The sequence below is a fragment of the Stegostoma tigrinum genome, chromosome 2 (genome assembly GCF_030684315.1).
Source record: "Stegostoma tigrinum isolate sSteTig4 chromosome 2, sSteTig4.hap1, whole genome shotgun sequence".
Taxonomy (NCBI): domain Eukaryota; kingdom Metazoa; phylum Chordata; class Chondrichthyes; order Orectolobiformes; family Stegostomatidae; genus Stegostoma; species Stegostoma tigrinum.
Window position 1 is genome coordinate 33,972,409 of NC_081355.1, and position 18,212 is coordinate 33,990,620.

Sequence of the window (18,212 nt, forward strand, 5' to 3'; positions counted from 1 at the left end):
AGAGAGAGTGGTCCCTCCGGAAAGCAGTTATGGGTAGGGAGGGAAAAATGTCTTTGGTGGTGGGGTCGGATTGCAGATGCCGGAAGTGTTGCAGGATGATGCGTTGGATCCGAAGGTTGGTGGAGTGGTATGTGAGGATGGGGAATTCTGTTTTCATTTTTATTACTGGTATGGGTGTGCGAGTGATGAGTTGTGGGAAATGCAGGAGACATCGTCGAGGTCGTTACTGACCTCTGGGGGCGGGGGAGGTGGGAAACTGTGGTCCTCGAAAAAAAAAGAAAATCTGGGATGTACGGGAGTGGAATGCCTCATATGAAGCGATGTTACTTTTTGAGAACGTAGAGGCCAGATAACATGGCACCATTTGTTGTGGGCTCAGGAGAGCTCAGCATAGCAAGAAATCCATGCTAATATACTACCTCCAGTCCAATGGGATGTTATTAAGTAGCCTAATCTATCAAATGCCTCCTGAAAAATCCAAATATATTACACCCACTGTTTCCCCTTTATATATCCTGTTCATTATTGCCTCAAAGAATTCTAATAAATTTGTCAGGTATGACTTTCCCATCATAAAGCCATGCTCAAATATTTCCAGCACAGCACCCCTTAAGTCATAACATGTCTTGCGATAACTGCTTATTTACTGACGAGCCCTAACTATGGTCACAGCTGTTAGGTTACAAATCAGGCTTTGGATATTGCTTGCCGTAGTTGATGACCACCCTGCCAAAGTTAAGGATCTCCCACACATGCAAACACAGAAGCTCAGCAGGTCTGGCAGTATCTGTGAAGAAAAAAAAAAAATCAGGATTAACCTTTCAAGTCCAGTGACCCTTCCTAAGAACTGTTGTGCCAAATCTGCTGAGCTTTTCCAACTACTTCTCTTTTAGTTCCTGATTTACAGCATTCAGTTTTTTTTCGGTTTTTTTTAGTAAGGATCTGTCACTTCACCTCACTTGCTTCTGGAAAACCCCTTATTATGAATTTTGATTATGTGAATATAGAGAAAGCTAGCACATTCCCAGCTTTTTCAAAGAAGGCAGCTTTCTTGAAGTTGCAACTGTGTGGCTGGAAGTGCAGCTCATGGTTAAATTTGATATCAAGGTTGTGAATAGATTGTGTCAGTCTCAGACAGTTGTCAGGGAGATAAATTGAGTCAGTAGCTAGGAATGGAAATGGAAAATGTTGGCTTCAGTCTTCCCAATAATTAAGTGAAAAAAATTTATGTTCCATTGGATAAGAATTCTGATAATTTAGCAGCAGTGAAGGTGCTGAAAGAGCGAATTGAGAGGTGAAGCTGGATGCTATCAGCATTTACATGCAACACATGAAAATGCTGTATTGTCAGATAATGTTGCCAGAACAGCACATAGATGAGAAATAGTAGGGCACCAAGATCTATGGAGGATGCCGGAGGTAACTGTGCAAGAATGGGAAAAGAAGCCATTTCAAGTGATGATAAAACGTGAGGCTGGATGAACACAGCAGGCCAAGCAGCATCTCAGGAGCACAAAAGCTGATGTTTCGGGCCTAGACCCTTCATCAGAGAGGGGGATGGGGGGAGGGAACTGGAATAAATAGGGAGAGAGGGGGAGGCGGACCGAAGATGGAGAGTAAAGAAGATAGGTGGAGAGGGTGTAGGTGGGGAGGTAGGGAGGGGATAGGTCAGTCCAGGGAAGACGGACAGGTCAAGGAGGTGGGATGAGGTTAGTAGGTAGCTGGGGGTGCGGCTTGGGGTGGGAGGAAGGGATGGGTGAGAGGAAGAGCCGATTAGGGAGGCAGAGACAGGTTGGACTGGTTTTGGGATGCAGTGGGTGGGGGGGGAAGAGCTGGGCTGGTTGTGTGGTGCAGTGGGGGGAGGGGATGAACTGGGCTGGTTTAGGGATGCAGTGGGGGAAGGGGAGATTTTGAAACTGGTGAAGTCCACATTGATACCATTAGGCTGCAGGGTTCCCAGGCGGAATATGAGTTGCTGTTCCTGCAACCTTCGGGTGGCATCATTGTGGCAGTGCAGGAGGCCCATGATGGACATGTCATCTAAAGAATGGGAGGGGGAGTGGAAATGGTTTGCGACTGGGAGGTGCAGTTGTTTGTTGCGAACTGAGCGGAGGTGTTCTGCAAAGCGGTCCCCAAGCCTCCGCTTGGTTTCCCCAATGTAGAGGAGGCCGCACCGGGTACAGTGGATGCAGTATACCACATTGGCAGATGTGCAGGTGAACCTCTGCTTAATGTGGAATGTCATCTTGGGGCCTGGGATGGGGGTGAGGGAGGAGGTGTGGGGACAAGTGTAGCATTTCCTGCGGTTGCAGGGGAAGGTGCCGGGTGTGGTGGGGTTGGAGGGCAGTGTGGAGCGAACAAGGGAGTCACGGAGAGAGTGGTCTCTCCGGAAAGCAGACAGGGGAGGGGATGGAAAAATGTCTTGGGTGGTGGGGTCGGATTGTAAATGGCGGAAGTGTCGGAGGATAATGCGTTGTATCCGGAGATAATTCAAGTGATGCTGAAGAGGCTCAAGACATTAATATGAGCAACCACGTCAAACACTGCAAACAGATCGAGAAGCTTGGGGAAGAATAGTTCATTTATATCAATGTCACATAGGGCATAATTTGTGACTTTGATAAGAGCTGTGTCATACCGTGGCAGTGATAGAAACTCGACTGGAGAGATTCAAAGTGATAATGGGAACTGCAGATGCTGGAGAATCCAAGATAACAAAATGTGGAGCTGGATGAACACAGCAGGCCAAGCAGCATCTCAGGAGCACAAAAGCTGACGTTTCGGGCCTAGACCCTTCATCACAGAGATTTAAACACAGTTTCGGAAAAGATGGGCATAATTCAGCAGGCAACATCACATTCAAGAACTCTGGAAAAGAAAGGGAGATTGAAGGCAGGATGATGAGATAAAGGACAATGGGATTACGTGTTATTTTCTTAATGGAGCAGAATTATGATGGAAGATTTAAAGGCAAACTGCAAAGCACCTGAAGAGATAGAACAGTTAATAACATCAGCTAACATGTGGAGCAGTACAGCAATATGGGTGGTAAGCAATTCAGTGGAAATCTACGCATTTAAATGATTCAGGCTCACATGTATAAAGGTCAATTCCATTGGATCTCATTCAGAAAATTGCTCAAAATTATATTTCAAGAGATTATAAACATTCATATTTCCAATCAGATTTGAAAAGTTCAAGTTAAAAAGAGGAAAATGCAGCATTTGCACTGAAAGAAAAAGGTCCATTTATACTGCATTTTACTGCCAAAAAGTTCTTTCAAAGTGTTGTCACTGCTGTAACATTGATAAAGCAGTAGCTAATACTCCCTACTGACAGCAGTGTGATATTGACCAATCTATTTTTCTAACATTGATTAAGGGATAAATGCTGACTAGAATACCAGGGAGAAAGCTCCTGCTCTTCTACAAAGTAGTGTCATGGATCCTTTTACATTCACCCAAACGAACAGATGGAACATCATTATATTATCTCGAATCAATGTAGTGTTCAGACCCTAGAATGAGAAGTGAGAAGAGACAGGAAAGAGGGAGGTTTAACCTCAGTACGGTAGCTTAGTTGACTTTTGCACATTTCCAGCATTTTCTCTTTCATTCCAGATTTTGGAAAAAACAAGCATGATTCAAGAATTTCTGGAGTTTGCCTGATCTCACAGTGGGCGGGCTGGAGAGATAAGAGAGAGAGATAGAGAGCTAGACTGAGATAGACAGAAAGAGATAGAGAAAGAGAGAGACAGAGTGACAAACAGAGTTAGAGCGAGAGAGATAGAGAGAGATAGAGAAGCAATCCGATTGAAAAATAAAATATCTGGTCACAAACCCAAGAAACTCTTCTTGTCTACTGGACACATTACAATACACATGACATAAAATTGGGATGGACCAAACCAATGTCAACATTTAAATGGATACATTTATAAAAGAAATATATATTCATGAGAAACTAGATTAGTAGTGTTTGTTTAAATACTGACATTAAAAAACTAAGGCTAGATTAAACAGCACACCTTCTCAACGTCCAATGATTATCACGTTGCCCCAATTATATTTTATACATGCACGCATATAAACATACAAGACTCAGAATTGGTGATCTTTTCCTACCAAGAGAACCGAGAATATGTGTGAGAAAGCGAAGGCAAAACTGTTCAGCTTTTTCTCCTGCTTAAGTTGGTGCTATCAGGTGTGGCAGCATGGAGAAGCATGTTAAGGATGCTTGCTAAACTCTCAGTTTGATGTTTTGTCATTTGTTTTAGTTCTATGTTCTTACTTGGTTTTAACTTAACAGCTGTAACTTTTGCAATGTAGGTGTTTTTTAGCATCAAGTATCAGACTGATAGGGGTTGTGGAGTTATCAACAACACAACATCTGCCTGTGCTGATAGATGGCTGTATGGCAACATCCTAGACCATGACACTCATCTTCCTGATGCTGATATTCAAACACGTTACAGGCATGCAAGTATCCATCTATTTGTTGCTGCATTCAAGTGCATCCAGCCAAGATCTGCAGTCTGATAAAGGCAACATCAGTTAATACTTTTCCCATGACGCTCAACAGGAAGATGGCTCAACAATTGCTGCAATCACTGCAGTCACCCTTTATCTTATATAGGGCCATAAACTTTGAATTACTCATATCAAGGGGCACTGCTTTCCCATTCCAGCAGAAACATAGAATTTCACACAGATGCTGCAACAATGCCAATTTCCCCTGTAATTTGCCTGTTTGGCATACTTTTGCTATGTGCCCTTAGTGCTCACGCAAATGCCTTATGCAAAGCAAACATCTGGTGATAACATTACTGTCAAAAATATGAGCACTATGCAACTGGAATTTGTGGCCAATTGCTTGAAATCTTCAGACCACTCATTATTCATACATTTTGCGCTTAAACACACTGTCATACAGCACAGAAACAGTCCCTTCAGTCCAACTTATCCATGCTGATCAAATGTCCCAAACTAAACTGGTTCTACTTGCCTGTATTTGGCCCATATCCCTCTAAACTGTTCTTATTCATGTACTTGTCCAAACGTTTAAATGTTGTAGCTGTTGCTGCATCAACCACTTCATCTGGCAGTTCATTTCACATACGAACTACCTTTTGTGAAAAAGTTGCCCCTCAGGCCCCTTTTAAATCTTTCTCCTCTCACCTTAAAATTATGCCATCTAGTTTTGAACTCCCTTATCCTGAGGAAAAGACCTTTTCTACTGACTTTATCTATGTCCTTCATGACTTCATAAACATCCACAAAGTCACCCCACAACCAGCTATGCTCCAGTGAAAAATGTCCCAGCCTCTCCAGCCTCCTCCTGTAACTCAAACCCTCCAGTTTCAGTAACATCCTTATAATTCTTTTCTGCACCCTGGAACTGCTAAAGTTTCTGACTTTACAAATTTGTGTGATCTGGATATTTCACCGCGCTCTCAGAGCATCTTCTTTCAGCTTAAAGACTAGTAATTTGCTGGGCTGAAGACTGTTGACTTTGATTCTCTTTCTGATTCTCTTGACAATCTAAAGGCAGTAAATCCCTTCTGCTATCATCAAGGTCATCTTTAGGTTTCAAAAGTAAGCTATTGTGTCACAGATAAATCATTCACTTTTAATAGCAAAATGCTACCTGTGCCAGTGAGGTTTCTGTGCTCCACAGGACTGATGAGGACTTTTAGTTTCTGGTGCCTGCCTTACACACTGTACTGGTTTCTTATGCAGGTTATTTGAGATTCTGTACTTTAAGAATTGAATGGACTCTACTGATCTTTTTTGCCAAGGTTGATCTTCTTCTCTTTGGATTGATGTGTATTGTTACTGGACTTCTGCTTTACTAACAATCTAAATGGATCTTGCTAGAGTCAGTTCTTCTTTGGACAGTAATATGTCTGATAAAGATTATTCAGCAGTTTACAAAAATTCTCTTATGAATCTTGATTTTAAGACACCAAAGTCTCATTTCACAATTGATCTGTAGAAATTATTAATGAAATCGCATATGACCCCCCCTACATACTTAACTCTGAGGCAAAATATTGTTCTGTCAAGAACTTTATTATTTCAGAGCTTCAAGTAACTGAAGTCTGTCATTTTTTCTTCACAAGTATCAGCTACTTCTTTAACCCCACGGAGAGCTATAACATAATCAGATACATACCAATTGTGTAAATAAGTGCATTCACTCGTTCAGCTTCTGATTTAATATCAAATTTAGGAGTTATTCTGCATATCAGAGAAAGTGGTTCCTCCAAGATGTCCAATTCTGTGTTCTATTTGGTCTACCTTTGAAATTAAACATTCCTGGCATTATTATTTTTGATATCTTCCAAATGTGAATATATAGTTCGCTTAAAAGATTTTCATTTTGCAGCAAAAGCAGTTCTGCTGATTTTTTCTGCCATATTAGTTAAGCATTGTTTTGTGGCTAAAATTGAAGAATTTCTGCCTTATCCACAGCTTTACTATATGAATCCAACTGTCAGGTGCTTTAATAAATGATGTGCAGTTTAATCACGGTTTACTAAGTGATTCTTCCTTGCAGATTAAATAAATTACTACATTAAAGGAACTAAGGATGCTGGAAATCTGAAACAAAAACAGTAATTGCTGGAGAAACACAAGAGGTCAGACAGTATTTGTGGAAAGAAATCAGAAGTAAGGTTTCATGTCTAGAGACCTTTCTTCAGAACTGAGAGCATCTGGAGAGAAAGTGGTATTTGTCTTGATGGCCAAGGGAGGGGGTAAATGAGTGAGTCGATAGGTGGGACAGAACCAGAGACACAGTGAAAAAAGGGACTGTTGATATTAAACCAAGAAAGAACAAAATCTAGATTAATGATAATGAGGATTATGAATGGGTGAAAATGATTTGGTTTTGCTGAAAGCAATCCATGTCAGGCCCTGGGATATGGCATCCTCACACTCCTGTAAAGGCTCCATTGCATTCACCCAGTTTCTTCCTCTGCATCACATCTTTTCAGATGATACCACCTTCTGTAGGAAGTTGACAGGAATGTAAGAATGTACACCTTTTTCCTCAACCAAGGACTCCCCTGATCACATGGGTGACAGCACCCTTAGCTGTATCTGACCCTCTTGCTACATTTCTGCCCTCACCCTTTTTTCTTCCCTCCCACAGCAATGATAGGGTCTCCTTGACACTAACTTTCCACCCACCAGCCTCACATCCAAAGGATTATAGGACACATTTTGTTCACTTCCAGCGAATGCCACCACCAGACATGTAGTCCCATCCCCTCCCTTGTCAGCTTTCTCCAGGGACTGTTTACTTCAGGAAACCCTGGTCCACTTCTCATCAACTCCCAACACACCTTCAAGCATCATCTGGAAACAAATTTTAAATTCCATGTAACTTCTATATGATACCTGAGGTCCTATAATGGTTCCTAAGTTTCTAAATTTAGTCTAGCATCCTTTCCTCCACTACTGAACTGGTTGAAATCCCACGAAGAACATGTTTACAAGTATCACTTGCAGATTTTAGTATTAGAAAAGTAGTCCTGAATTACAGAACAGCATGACATCTAATATTTTCAATTACTGGATTATGATACATCTGTATTTACAAGGAACTAAAGTGCTGATTTTAGGTAAAGTTTTTAACTCCATAAATCTCATTAAATAGAATAAAAAGGTCTTCTTATACCAAAGTGAATCAATCTTGATCTAGTTTCTTCAAGTTTCTGGAAGACCAGGACTAGCTAAGCTCTTAGTTTATTTACATTTTACAAGAAGTGACACAGAGTGAGCTCGGTAGCCTGCTGTATGATTCTACGACTTTTTTTTGGTGTACTCATTTGAAGAGTATTGCTGTTTCTTCACCCCTTGAATAACTGTCCTCAACTTAGCCTAAGATGTGTTGTCAATGTCATGCACCACCACATGCACATTCTCAATCTCTCCTTTACACAACACTGACTCAGCCTAGCTCAAAGCTGTCTTGATCTGTGTTCTTGTTCCATCTGCCCTTTCACCTCCTCCCTTCTCACAATCCAACTCCCCAAATATTCCTTCAAGCAAACAGCAATTCACATGCACTACATTTCATTAAGTATACCATATTCAGTGCTCATGGTCTCCTCTGCATTTTGCAGACTACACACTGACTCAGACTGCTTTGTGGAACATCTCCATTAGGTTTGCAGACATAATCCTGGCTTCCAGTCACTTATCATTTTAATTCTCCACCTTGCTCCTATGATGGACTTTTCTGTCCATCATCTGCCAGTATTCCAGTGAAGCTCAACACAAGTTCAAGGGACAACATCTTATCTTTCAATTTAACAATCTGCAATCTCTGGATTCATCATTGCATTCACAACTTTAGATCATATCCTCTTCCTCCATCTTGTTCTGTGCTTTTATTTCCTTCCCCTGTTACTCACTTTTGTTTTGCTGGGCTGGTCTTCCCTTCATATATTCCTTTACTCCTTCAATGTATTCAGAAAAAAAAAACTGTGGCATTTCACACCTCATTTGAACACAATCTTTGTTTCTTCACGACATTCGTTAAGATTCTCTTTGGCTGTTCTATCATGAAATCTTTTGCTTTTTAATCTCCCCTGGTCTCACAGACCTTCTTTGTCATTCTTCCTGTCCCCTCCTTCTTTCCACTAGCTTAACAGGACAACATGCATTGCCATATTCATGGTCATTTTAATAAAAAGGCGTACTTTGGTTTGTCTCCACAGATACAGCCCAACCTGCCCCTTTCTTAAGAACTTTTGTTCTTATTCCCAGCCTTTAATCGATTCTTCTGCTCCAGTACAAACATGGCTGGTTCAGTCAAATTTCCGGTCAGTAGTTATCATAAGTAATGAGTACAACTGTTGACCTAAGAAATTCCATGTCACTGGTCATGGGTTCTAAGAGCCTTTGTGTGGCTGATGAACGTGGTCCTGGAGCTGCTTCTCCAGCCACACATTTGGCAGGATTTTCTGGGAGGTTGTCCTTGTCTCAAGATCGTCTGCATCCTCTTCTCTGGTTCTTTTTTCCATACTTTCTCTTGCTATCCCTGCATACCCAGGTTTCCTCTAAGTCAGTTTCTTCTGAATGAAGCTCTCTCATGCATTGATATCTATACTGCATTTCTTGGCAGAAGCCTTCAGGAAGGCCTTGAAACATTTCCTTTGCCCTTCTCTTGTTGATGTGCCTTCCTTGAACTTGGTTTAGAGAATTTGCTTTGTTGTTGGAAGTCAGGTATCCTAAGCATTTGGCTAGTCCAGTGGATAATCTTGGTCTTGGATGATCATCGCCTTGTTGCTGGTGCAATTCGCTGTTTCAAGGGTGCTGATGATAGTATGCCTGTCCTCCCAAGTGATGCACAGAATCCATTTCAAGCAATGTTGATGGTACTTCAGGAGTTTTGAGATGGTTTCTGTACATAGTCCAAGTTGCAGAACCATACAGAAAAGTCAGAAGGATGACTGTCTTATACATAAGAATCTTAGTATCAACCCAGAAGTCATGGTCATCAAAGACAGTGCTTGCAGATTAGATGTGATATTGAATTTTCACATCAATATCAGACTTGGAGAGAAAGCTTCCCAAGAAAGGGAAATGTCACATGTTTGGGAGGATTTCTCCATTGATCTTAATGAAGGGATGGACTAGAACTGAACCTAGGACAGGTTTTAAAGGTTTTGAATCTTCTTGGAGGTTGAGGCTGAGGCCAATTCTTCGATAATCTTCCATGAAGGCGTTAAGTGAGGCTTGATGGTTCTCTTCCAAGAAGCAGAGATGACATTGTCATCTACACTGAAGTTCCACAAGAAAAGCACAGTAGTTTTCTTCTTGGATTTCAACCAGCTGAGGTTGAAAAGTTTTCTGTCCTTCCTGTAGACAATGTCCACACCCTTGCTGCTATCACATTACATCAAAGAGGAGATGGGGAATATTGATGGATTTCACTGACTAGCTGGCCTTTGACAGGATCTTTCATAGCACTTCTCAACTGACTGAACCTTGATCAGGTCAATAAAGGCTATGTAGAGTGGTTGGTGTTGTTCCTGGCATGTCTGTTGGAGTTGCCGAGCAGTAAAAATGTGCCCATTATTCCATGGTTTGATCAGAAGCTGTATTGTCTTCAGGAATTATTTCCTCAGAGACTGGGAAAAGGTTTCCAATGAGGATTTGGGTGATGATCTTCATGGCAACGGAGGGAAAGGAGATTCCTCAATAGTTTCCATAGTCTACTTTGTTTACTTTCTTGGAGACGTTGACAATGGCAGCATTTTATCTCTTGCTGGAGTTGGAGTCACTGCCTGGCCCTTAGGAGGTAAGTAACAATTCATCCATGCATCAATCCAAGGTGAATGTTAACCAAGCCCTGCTGTATGTTGGCACAGGAATTTCTATCAGTATGAAGAGTTTTAAATATCTTTTAACATTATGATGAAGCAACAAAAGATATCTGAACCTACGGCTCAGCCTGAAAGCATTCATACGCAACAATGAACTGAGGCTGAGACAAATGACCTCCACAGAAGCCACAGTCAAAACATATTCCTTTGAGCTAAGTATATCTCTATTCAGTACATTGCTTTACCCTGATTCTAATGTTGCTAGATCCCCCGATGTCACACTCTATCAACTCTGGAACACCTTGATTTGAGGTATGGCTTCTTCTGGAGTCATGTGCTGCTGACCAGCATTTTGTAAAAGATTACGCTTTGTAATGCAAAGTGTATGCTGGAAATGCAGAGTAATAGCACAATTTGCATACAAGCAAGCATGTTATGAAAATAATAGCAGTAGAAATGGTGCTCTGCACCAAAAATTGACTAAAATGGAAAGAAAAATCTGGAGAGATTTAAAAAGGGCTGAATCAGTCACAAGTTTTACATCATTATATGAAGTTAAGACTTTCCCCAGTAACTCCTTAACGAAGAACAGTGCATCTTGTGAGCTTGTATCTAACAAGGTGTTTTACCTGATGCAGTAATATTTACGTTATCTCCTGTAACATAAGAAAGTTATTCATATGTTATCATGGAATTTGGGAATCGTAGAATCCCTATAGTGTGGAAAGAGGCAGTTCAGCCCTTCAAGTCTGCACCAACCCTTCCGGACCCAGGGTCCCGACCTTACCCTCATAATCCCACATTTACTGCAGCCAATCCACCTGACCTTCACATCCCTGGGCATTTTGGTACAGAAGAATCCAACAATCTTTTATTACAATTAACCATTAATTATAAACATGACATTCCTCAGGCACATAAGTGTCTGAGTTAACATTAAGCCCTTAAGTTACACAGAGTGATTTGCTTCAAGTAATCTGAGGTAAGTTAAAACAGGAGATCTTTATATCCTCAGATCACATGCTATGAAAGTAATAAAATCACAAATGTATCTCTGAAGGGATTATTGACATACAAATGATGAGCTGTAACACAACAATCACTGCTAGAGATTTGCAATATTGGTTTCATCAGACTGTTTTAAAATGTACATTTGCAGCATTCTAACAGTAAGTAGCTCTGTCAATTCTGCATTCACAATATATTGTTAAGATACTGCAACATTATGGCTACATGTACCAGGTACACTGACTTTCTTTCCTAATTCATTCAATTCCCATGGCAACCTGCCTGGTACCGCATCAGATACTGATTACGCTCCGACACAACTTGAAATCATAACAACCGACCTGACCCAAATTTAGTACAGGACTGCATAAACTACTTAAAAAGGCAATTCCGTTATTTGACTATTCAATTTTCATCTCCATTAACAGCACTCCTTTCGAATCCAGAATTCAAAAATATTAAATTTAACATATTTCAGACTGCCATTTAGTAGGAATCATTTAATTGTGTACAGAGCCATCAGATAAATTCAGTATGAATATATCTCGTGAATGGCCGTATTAGCCAAAATATAATAGCATACATGTACGTACGGTTGCCATATTTCTCGAAGAAAGCGAATAAACTAATATATTCAAAATTAAAACAATGGCCTTAATTTATTGTTGCTGTGTTAAAATATTGTGTTCTAATCACACATTGCTTAAAACAGGTTAATATCAAGCAAATCAGCACTCGTGACAATTCACCAGGGCCATTAATTTAATTGCAAAGTGGACAGGCAGCCTCCAGCTATGTGTTTCTGCTGACAGCAAACTCATATGGTGGTACAGTTAGATGCAATAAGCTCACAAAACATCTGTCGCTCCAGTGACCCAAAAACAGAAGAAACTACAGTACTTTAAAATGAAATGTTAAGTGGTCATAACCTAAGATCTGTTATATATTTTATTTAGAGCTGTAGCTATTTAGCTATTTAGAGATTACCCTTCATCCTAACATGGAAGATTGGAAAAGGAAAGCTGAGGTGTATACAGTGCAAAGCTAGAATGATCTATTCAAACAAATAGGTCACAAATATTATCTTGCACCTACCTAAAATGAGCAACATGATCATAATAATTCATCTTTTTCCAACATTTCAGCATTCACTTTGTTTACAAAACCACATTCTAATTAGCTTCTTAAAATAAGAAATTAGATAGGTTAAGGCTTTTCGAACTATATCCCTTTAGTCACATGAGCCTCAAATCCTGGAAGCATGGGCAATTGGGGGTCCTGTTTGTGAGGGATAGTAAGAACTGCCGATGCTGGAGTCTGAGACAACACAGTGTGGAGCTGGAGTATAACAGCAGGCCAGGCAGCATCTGAGATGCAGGAAAGCTGATGTTTTGGTTCATGACCCCTCTTCTGACATGTGGGTGGGGAAGAGGGCTCTGGAATAAATATGGGGTGGTGGGTCAGGGTGGAGAAGGTAGGTGGGATGGTGATAGGTGAGTGCAGGTCAGTAGTGGTGGGGATTGATGAGTAAGCTGGGATCAGCCGATAGGTGGGAGAGAAGATGGGCAGGTCAAGGGGGGCGGAATAAAGAGGGACTAGGGAAGGTAGGTGGGATGGCAAGAGGTGAGTGTAGGTGGGCAATGGTGAGAATTGGTCAGTGAGGTGGGAGGAGCAGATAGGTAGGAGAGAAGACAGACAGGTTAAGGAGGAGGGGATGAGAGGGAGGGTTGGCCATGGTATGAGGCCAGAGGAGGGGAGATTTGTTATCATGGATGATAATGGAATAGTGTAGGTTAGATGGGCTTCAGATTGGTTTCATAGGTCAGCGCAACATCGAGGGCCAAAGGGCCTGTACTGCGCTGTTATGTTCTATGTTATAAAGTCCACATTGAGACCATTAGGTTGTAGACTCCCAAGGGGGCATATGAGGTACTGTTTGTGCTAATTTCCTTAAAGTCTATTCTTTAAAGTATACCTCAGATAAATTAAAATCCATTAAACCTACATGAACATCAACTACTTAAGACAGACGAAAACTAACATGGTTGTGTTGATCGAATCTTTACATACAGCCCGAGGCCTCACGTATACACCTATGTGACCCACAAAGACAATAAGTAGCCTTGGATACTGTCATGGTATCACATGGTGATAGACATGGTGACAAGATTTCACATTTTGAATTACAACATTTGCTAGGGTTTGGAGATTTCATTGGTTTCACTTCATAATCTTAATCTTATTAAAGTCCTCAAAGCTCAAGTAGAGGCATCTCTTTGCCAAAACTTAGAACAGCCAGCAAGAAGTGCACCACAATTAAAATTTAGTCTTCATTATCAGGTATTCAGGGGAGATACTGCTCGCAGGTTAATATCTAAGGATATTGCACATGAGGCTAATGGCACATGGTGAAAATATGCATGGCTGTATATATGGATATATTATCCATAGCAAACTACAGTTAATCCAGAATTTCACAAGGCTAGGAATACAATAAACGCTATATACTTTCCAAAGATATTTATTAACTTTATTGCAAAATTACAAATTTTCACTTTCTAACAGAGGTTACATTCAAACCAATTCAACCCAATTCCCTTCTCCACCTCCTATTCATCACCTCTCATACACAACAGTGAACTTATTGGAGTGAATCCTGTCATGGTTCCAACATTAGGAAAAATGTCAAAAGCATGGAAAGAGTACAGAATTCTTAAGTGGGAACTACAGTATCATGAATGATGAATAGTTCTGACAACAAGTTATACATTCGCCCTGTTTTTCTCAGAAAGGACCATAAGACTTAGGACGAGAAGCAGATGGTTAGTTGTTAGGCCCTTCAAGCCTGCTCTGCCAGTCAATAAGATAATGGCTGGTCAGGTAGTAGTTTCAAGTCCTTGTTCTTTTCTGTTCACTTTAACTTCCTTGTCTATCAAAAATCTATACCAACTTGTGTTTAAATAAATTCAAAGGCTCAACTTCTACTTCTTTCTAGAGGAAGAGAATTCCATAGACTAACAATCCAAAGAGAAAAATTCTCTTCATCTCTGTCTTAAACGTGAGATTTCTCCTTCTTAAACTCTGTCTGCAACTTTTACTCTCCCTCATGACAGGGAATACCATCCAGTAGCAACCCTATCAAGTTCTCTTAAAATCTTAAACATGTTTGAAAATGATAATATCTTATTCTTCTAAACTCCAGTGAGACTAGGCTCTAGCTGTTCAATCTTTCTTTCTTCATCTCAGGAATAAGTTGAGTTAGCCTTCAGTAAACTACTTTATATGCAATAATATATTTTGCTCAAATAAGGAACTCAAAACTGCTTAGAATAAGCTATCTGCAGTCTCAACAAGGCGCAATAAACTTTCCTCACTTTTATATTACATTTTCCTTGCAAATAAATACCAATATCAAAATTGTATCACATTCCACCTTTGGGACTATTTCAAGGAACAAGTCTAATTCTGCAGAATTAAGGTATTCACAGTTGCCAAATCCTTTCTGTAGTTTGATAATTCCATCTTGAAAAATTCAAACATGAACCAGTCAAAAAAAGGAAGTTTTTTTTAAGTTTAATACTTCTAATTTGATTTGCAATATCTTATCGGTTTAAATAGGTATTGTGTAGTTTGTTAGATGCTTTATTGACTGCACTCCTGCAATTTCATATCTTGACTATCGTTCGAGCCATTTGCAATAATGTTAACTTTTTAGGGGCACAATATATAGTGCACTTAATCATTTGCCTCCTAATCACTTGTTGTACCTGCATATTAATTCCCTACTGACATTGTCAGAGCTGCTGAATATTTCCAGCATTTCTGTTTTTATTTCAGATTACCAGCATCCATGGCATTTTCCTTTTGGACTAGAGAATTGCATTTCTTTACACAGTACTGATATTTAAAAGGTGATCTGATAGGTGTTCAAAATTATAAGTGTTGTTCAGGAAGTCAATAGGGGAAAACTATGTCCATTGGTTTTTGAGCTGTAAATGTATCATTACCAACAGAACAAGAGGGTAGGATCATTAGAACATCTAAAAGTCTTGTGAAAAACTGGTAGAAGAAAATACATAATATAACATTTCAAAGGGAGGAAAGTACAAATTTCAAACGTCAAAATTTAAAAGGTATGGTTAAAGGGCAGAGGAATAGGGCTATTTGCTTAGCTCATTCAGAAAGCATGTCAGACACAATGAGGCAAGGTGATCTTGTAAACTGAAAATATCTATGTTGCATTCCAGAAATATAAATTAATCAGACAGAAACTAATGATATTTAACAAATTAAGTGAGATAAATGAATAAGTAAAATTCTGCAACATATAAAGCTTAGAACTAATTTGAATGCTCCACAAGCCAACTTCCAAATTAGAGGAAGTGAGTGTAAAACTAAGTCAATCTCTGTGTATATTCACCAGGAAGTCACTAGGCAGAAGAGGTGATAACACGAGAAAAATATATTCATATGTTTATTCAGGTAAAGTTCTTTGAAAATATTTCTAACCAGTTACATTCCTTTGCTCTCCCCCCAATGTCCTGCAAAGTACATATCCAATTCCATTAGAAAATTATTGAAGCTGCTCACATCACATCCTTTAAATTATATTCTGGATCATTACTCTCTGCATAAAAAAGTAGATTCCTTTCAAAGGCTAAGAAAAATCTTCAAATATATTTTTCTCCTACATCAGTTCCTCCATACAATTTACTATTAATTCTCTTCTGTGGCTTCCTCAAACAACAAAAAATGAATTTTCAGTTCCTCACAACAAATCATTCACTGGCAGGCCCTATATTTTCATCTTAGTTTAGAATCTGGAGGTTTACTTACCTATCTAACTAAGTAACAAATTGGCACACCTGAATTCCTTTGGCTGTCCTGTATATTATTACTGAAAGTTAGGACAGTGATTCTGTTTACACAGCATATGCATACTGAACGGTTAAATGCACTATGCATTGTGCCCCAGAAAAATTAATATATTGCAAATGGCTTAAACATCATTCACAGACAGCACTTGAAATTTCTGGAGTGCAGCTAATAAAAGCATCTAACAAACTGCACAATACCTCTTTAAACCAAAAAAAATCGCAAACTAACTTAGAAGTGTAAACTTTAAAAAAATACAAATTCTTAGTGGAACATGTTTGAAATTTTAAATCCGAAATTTGCAACCATCGACATCATCATTTTGCAGAATTAGGCTTAATCCTTGCGATATTCTCAACATGGAATAAGCATGTGATACACTTTTTCACAAAGACGAAAAAAGCACTCACTATTCCTTAGAATATTTGAAGTCATGGGAAACTGCTGGAAAATTGATTTCAGACAAATCGTATCAGCATTCAGTTAGATGAAAGCCGAACAGCTTGTCACTTTCAGGCTAATTAGTCTCCTGAAACATGCAATGGCCCACTTAAGATTCCCAAGAGAATACTCCCCTTAAGTGTAAACTGTCATAAAGAAATATATCGAGTTAGTCAAGCCTGAGACTCTCAAAAGCTTCTGAACAGCCGAGACCGCCTCTTATAAGCCCCCAGCCTCGGGGCCGTAATTCAGAAGGTCGTTCCTTCCCATTCCATCTCATCATGCTAAAAGCATTCTTGTGTTTCTGCACAGTTTAATAGCCCGGGAAGAAAAATAATAAAAGCAACGTTTGTAAAAGGTACCAGATTTGCCACAGCGACTTTGCATTTTCCCAAATTCACACCATTGGTTCACTATAGACAAGGCCTTTAGCTACCTGCTAAGAATCATCTTATTGTGATGCCTGCATGATTTCTTGCATGCTAATTACAGAAGCCCGAAATATGATTTAAGATTGTAGAAAACATGTGACAGCTCCATCACAAAATACAACGTTGAGTCAAACTGTTGTTCTAATCCGTTACAAAACCTATACATTTGAAAAGTGCTATGTCAACGTTCACACTCGCCTACTGGTTATCCTTATTTTGGAAAGAGACCCCAAGAAAGCAGATGGTTGAATGGGAAGGTAGAACCGAAAGCTTCATCAACAAGCAAGCTCTGATTCACAATCACTTGTCTCCGGAACGCGCATATCAAATCTTTTATTTTGGCAGAAAGGGGTGAAGAGAAGCTTTACTGTTCACTTTTAGGAACAAAAACAAAACTTAATGCAAAACGCCTCCAAATTTACCTGTCGTAATTTGTCTGTGGTCTTGTGGTGATCTGCTGTAATAAAAAGGAGAGGGGGGGGGTTGAACGTTTTCCCCACACGGTGCTTTCCTCCAGGTTGTGTATGGGCTCGCGGACAGCCGCAGCCCTGCTCGTGCTCGTGCTCCGTAACCGACCGAATGATTGACAGCCCAGAGGCGCGCGAGCCACGGTTCGTCCTCCCGCTTTATTCCGAATAAAGGCACGCGTACTCGCGCCCGCTGCAGCATCCGGCCAGAGCCACGCGCGCGCGGCATCCTTATAAGGAGAAGGCAGTCAGTCGAGCCTAGCTGCTGTTGTGTACTGGACCACTTCAACTAACATTCCAGAGCATTTCAGGCCATGTACTCATTCAATTACATTTCTCCTCACTTTTTCCTCCCTCATACCTCTCACGGTTGCAGATGTACTTTATCTCAACCACAGACAGATCTTTAAATTGCAGGAGGCGAGGTAAATGTATGCTATGGTTTACTCACAGAATTGAGCTCAACAGCGAGCTGTAAACTCCTCGTGACTCATCCCTGTGCCATGGCGACAATTTTTGGCTCAGAGTTACATTTTGATTTGCTTCAGCCAGCGCAGCGATTGCTAAACTAATCCCCCATCAGTAACTATGTACTTAAGCAATGTGCATATTAAAATCAAGAAAATATTGAATATTAGTAGGTTGAAAGAA

General features: G+C 40.1%; 1 protein-coding gene across 4 annotated transcripts in view; it reads right to left on the bottom strand.

Moving 5' to 3' along the window:
• The window catches only part of cap2 (cyclase associated actin cytoskeleton regulatory protein 2), a 229,463-nt gene extending 211,493 nt beyond the window's left edge, over positions 1 to 17,970 (bottom strand). The window contains exons 1-2 of one of the 4 annotated variants that reach the window (XM_048556093.2): positions 17,517 to 17,624; positions 710 to 787 (exon numbers count right to left, since the gene is read on the bottom strand). Coding sequence is in view for 2 of the 4 variants with exons in the window: in XM_059653223.1 (XP_059509206.1) it covers positions 17,517 to 17,790 (274 nt within the window). In the remaining 2 variants the exon portion in view is untranslated. Of the gene's footprint in view, positions 1 to 709; positions 788 to 17,516 lie in introns of all 4 variants that reach the window. The other 3 variants (XM_059653223.1, XM_059653221.1, XM_048556073.2) reach the window with 3 other exon arrangements.
• Positions 17,971 to 18,212: the final 242 nt, after the last annotated feature.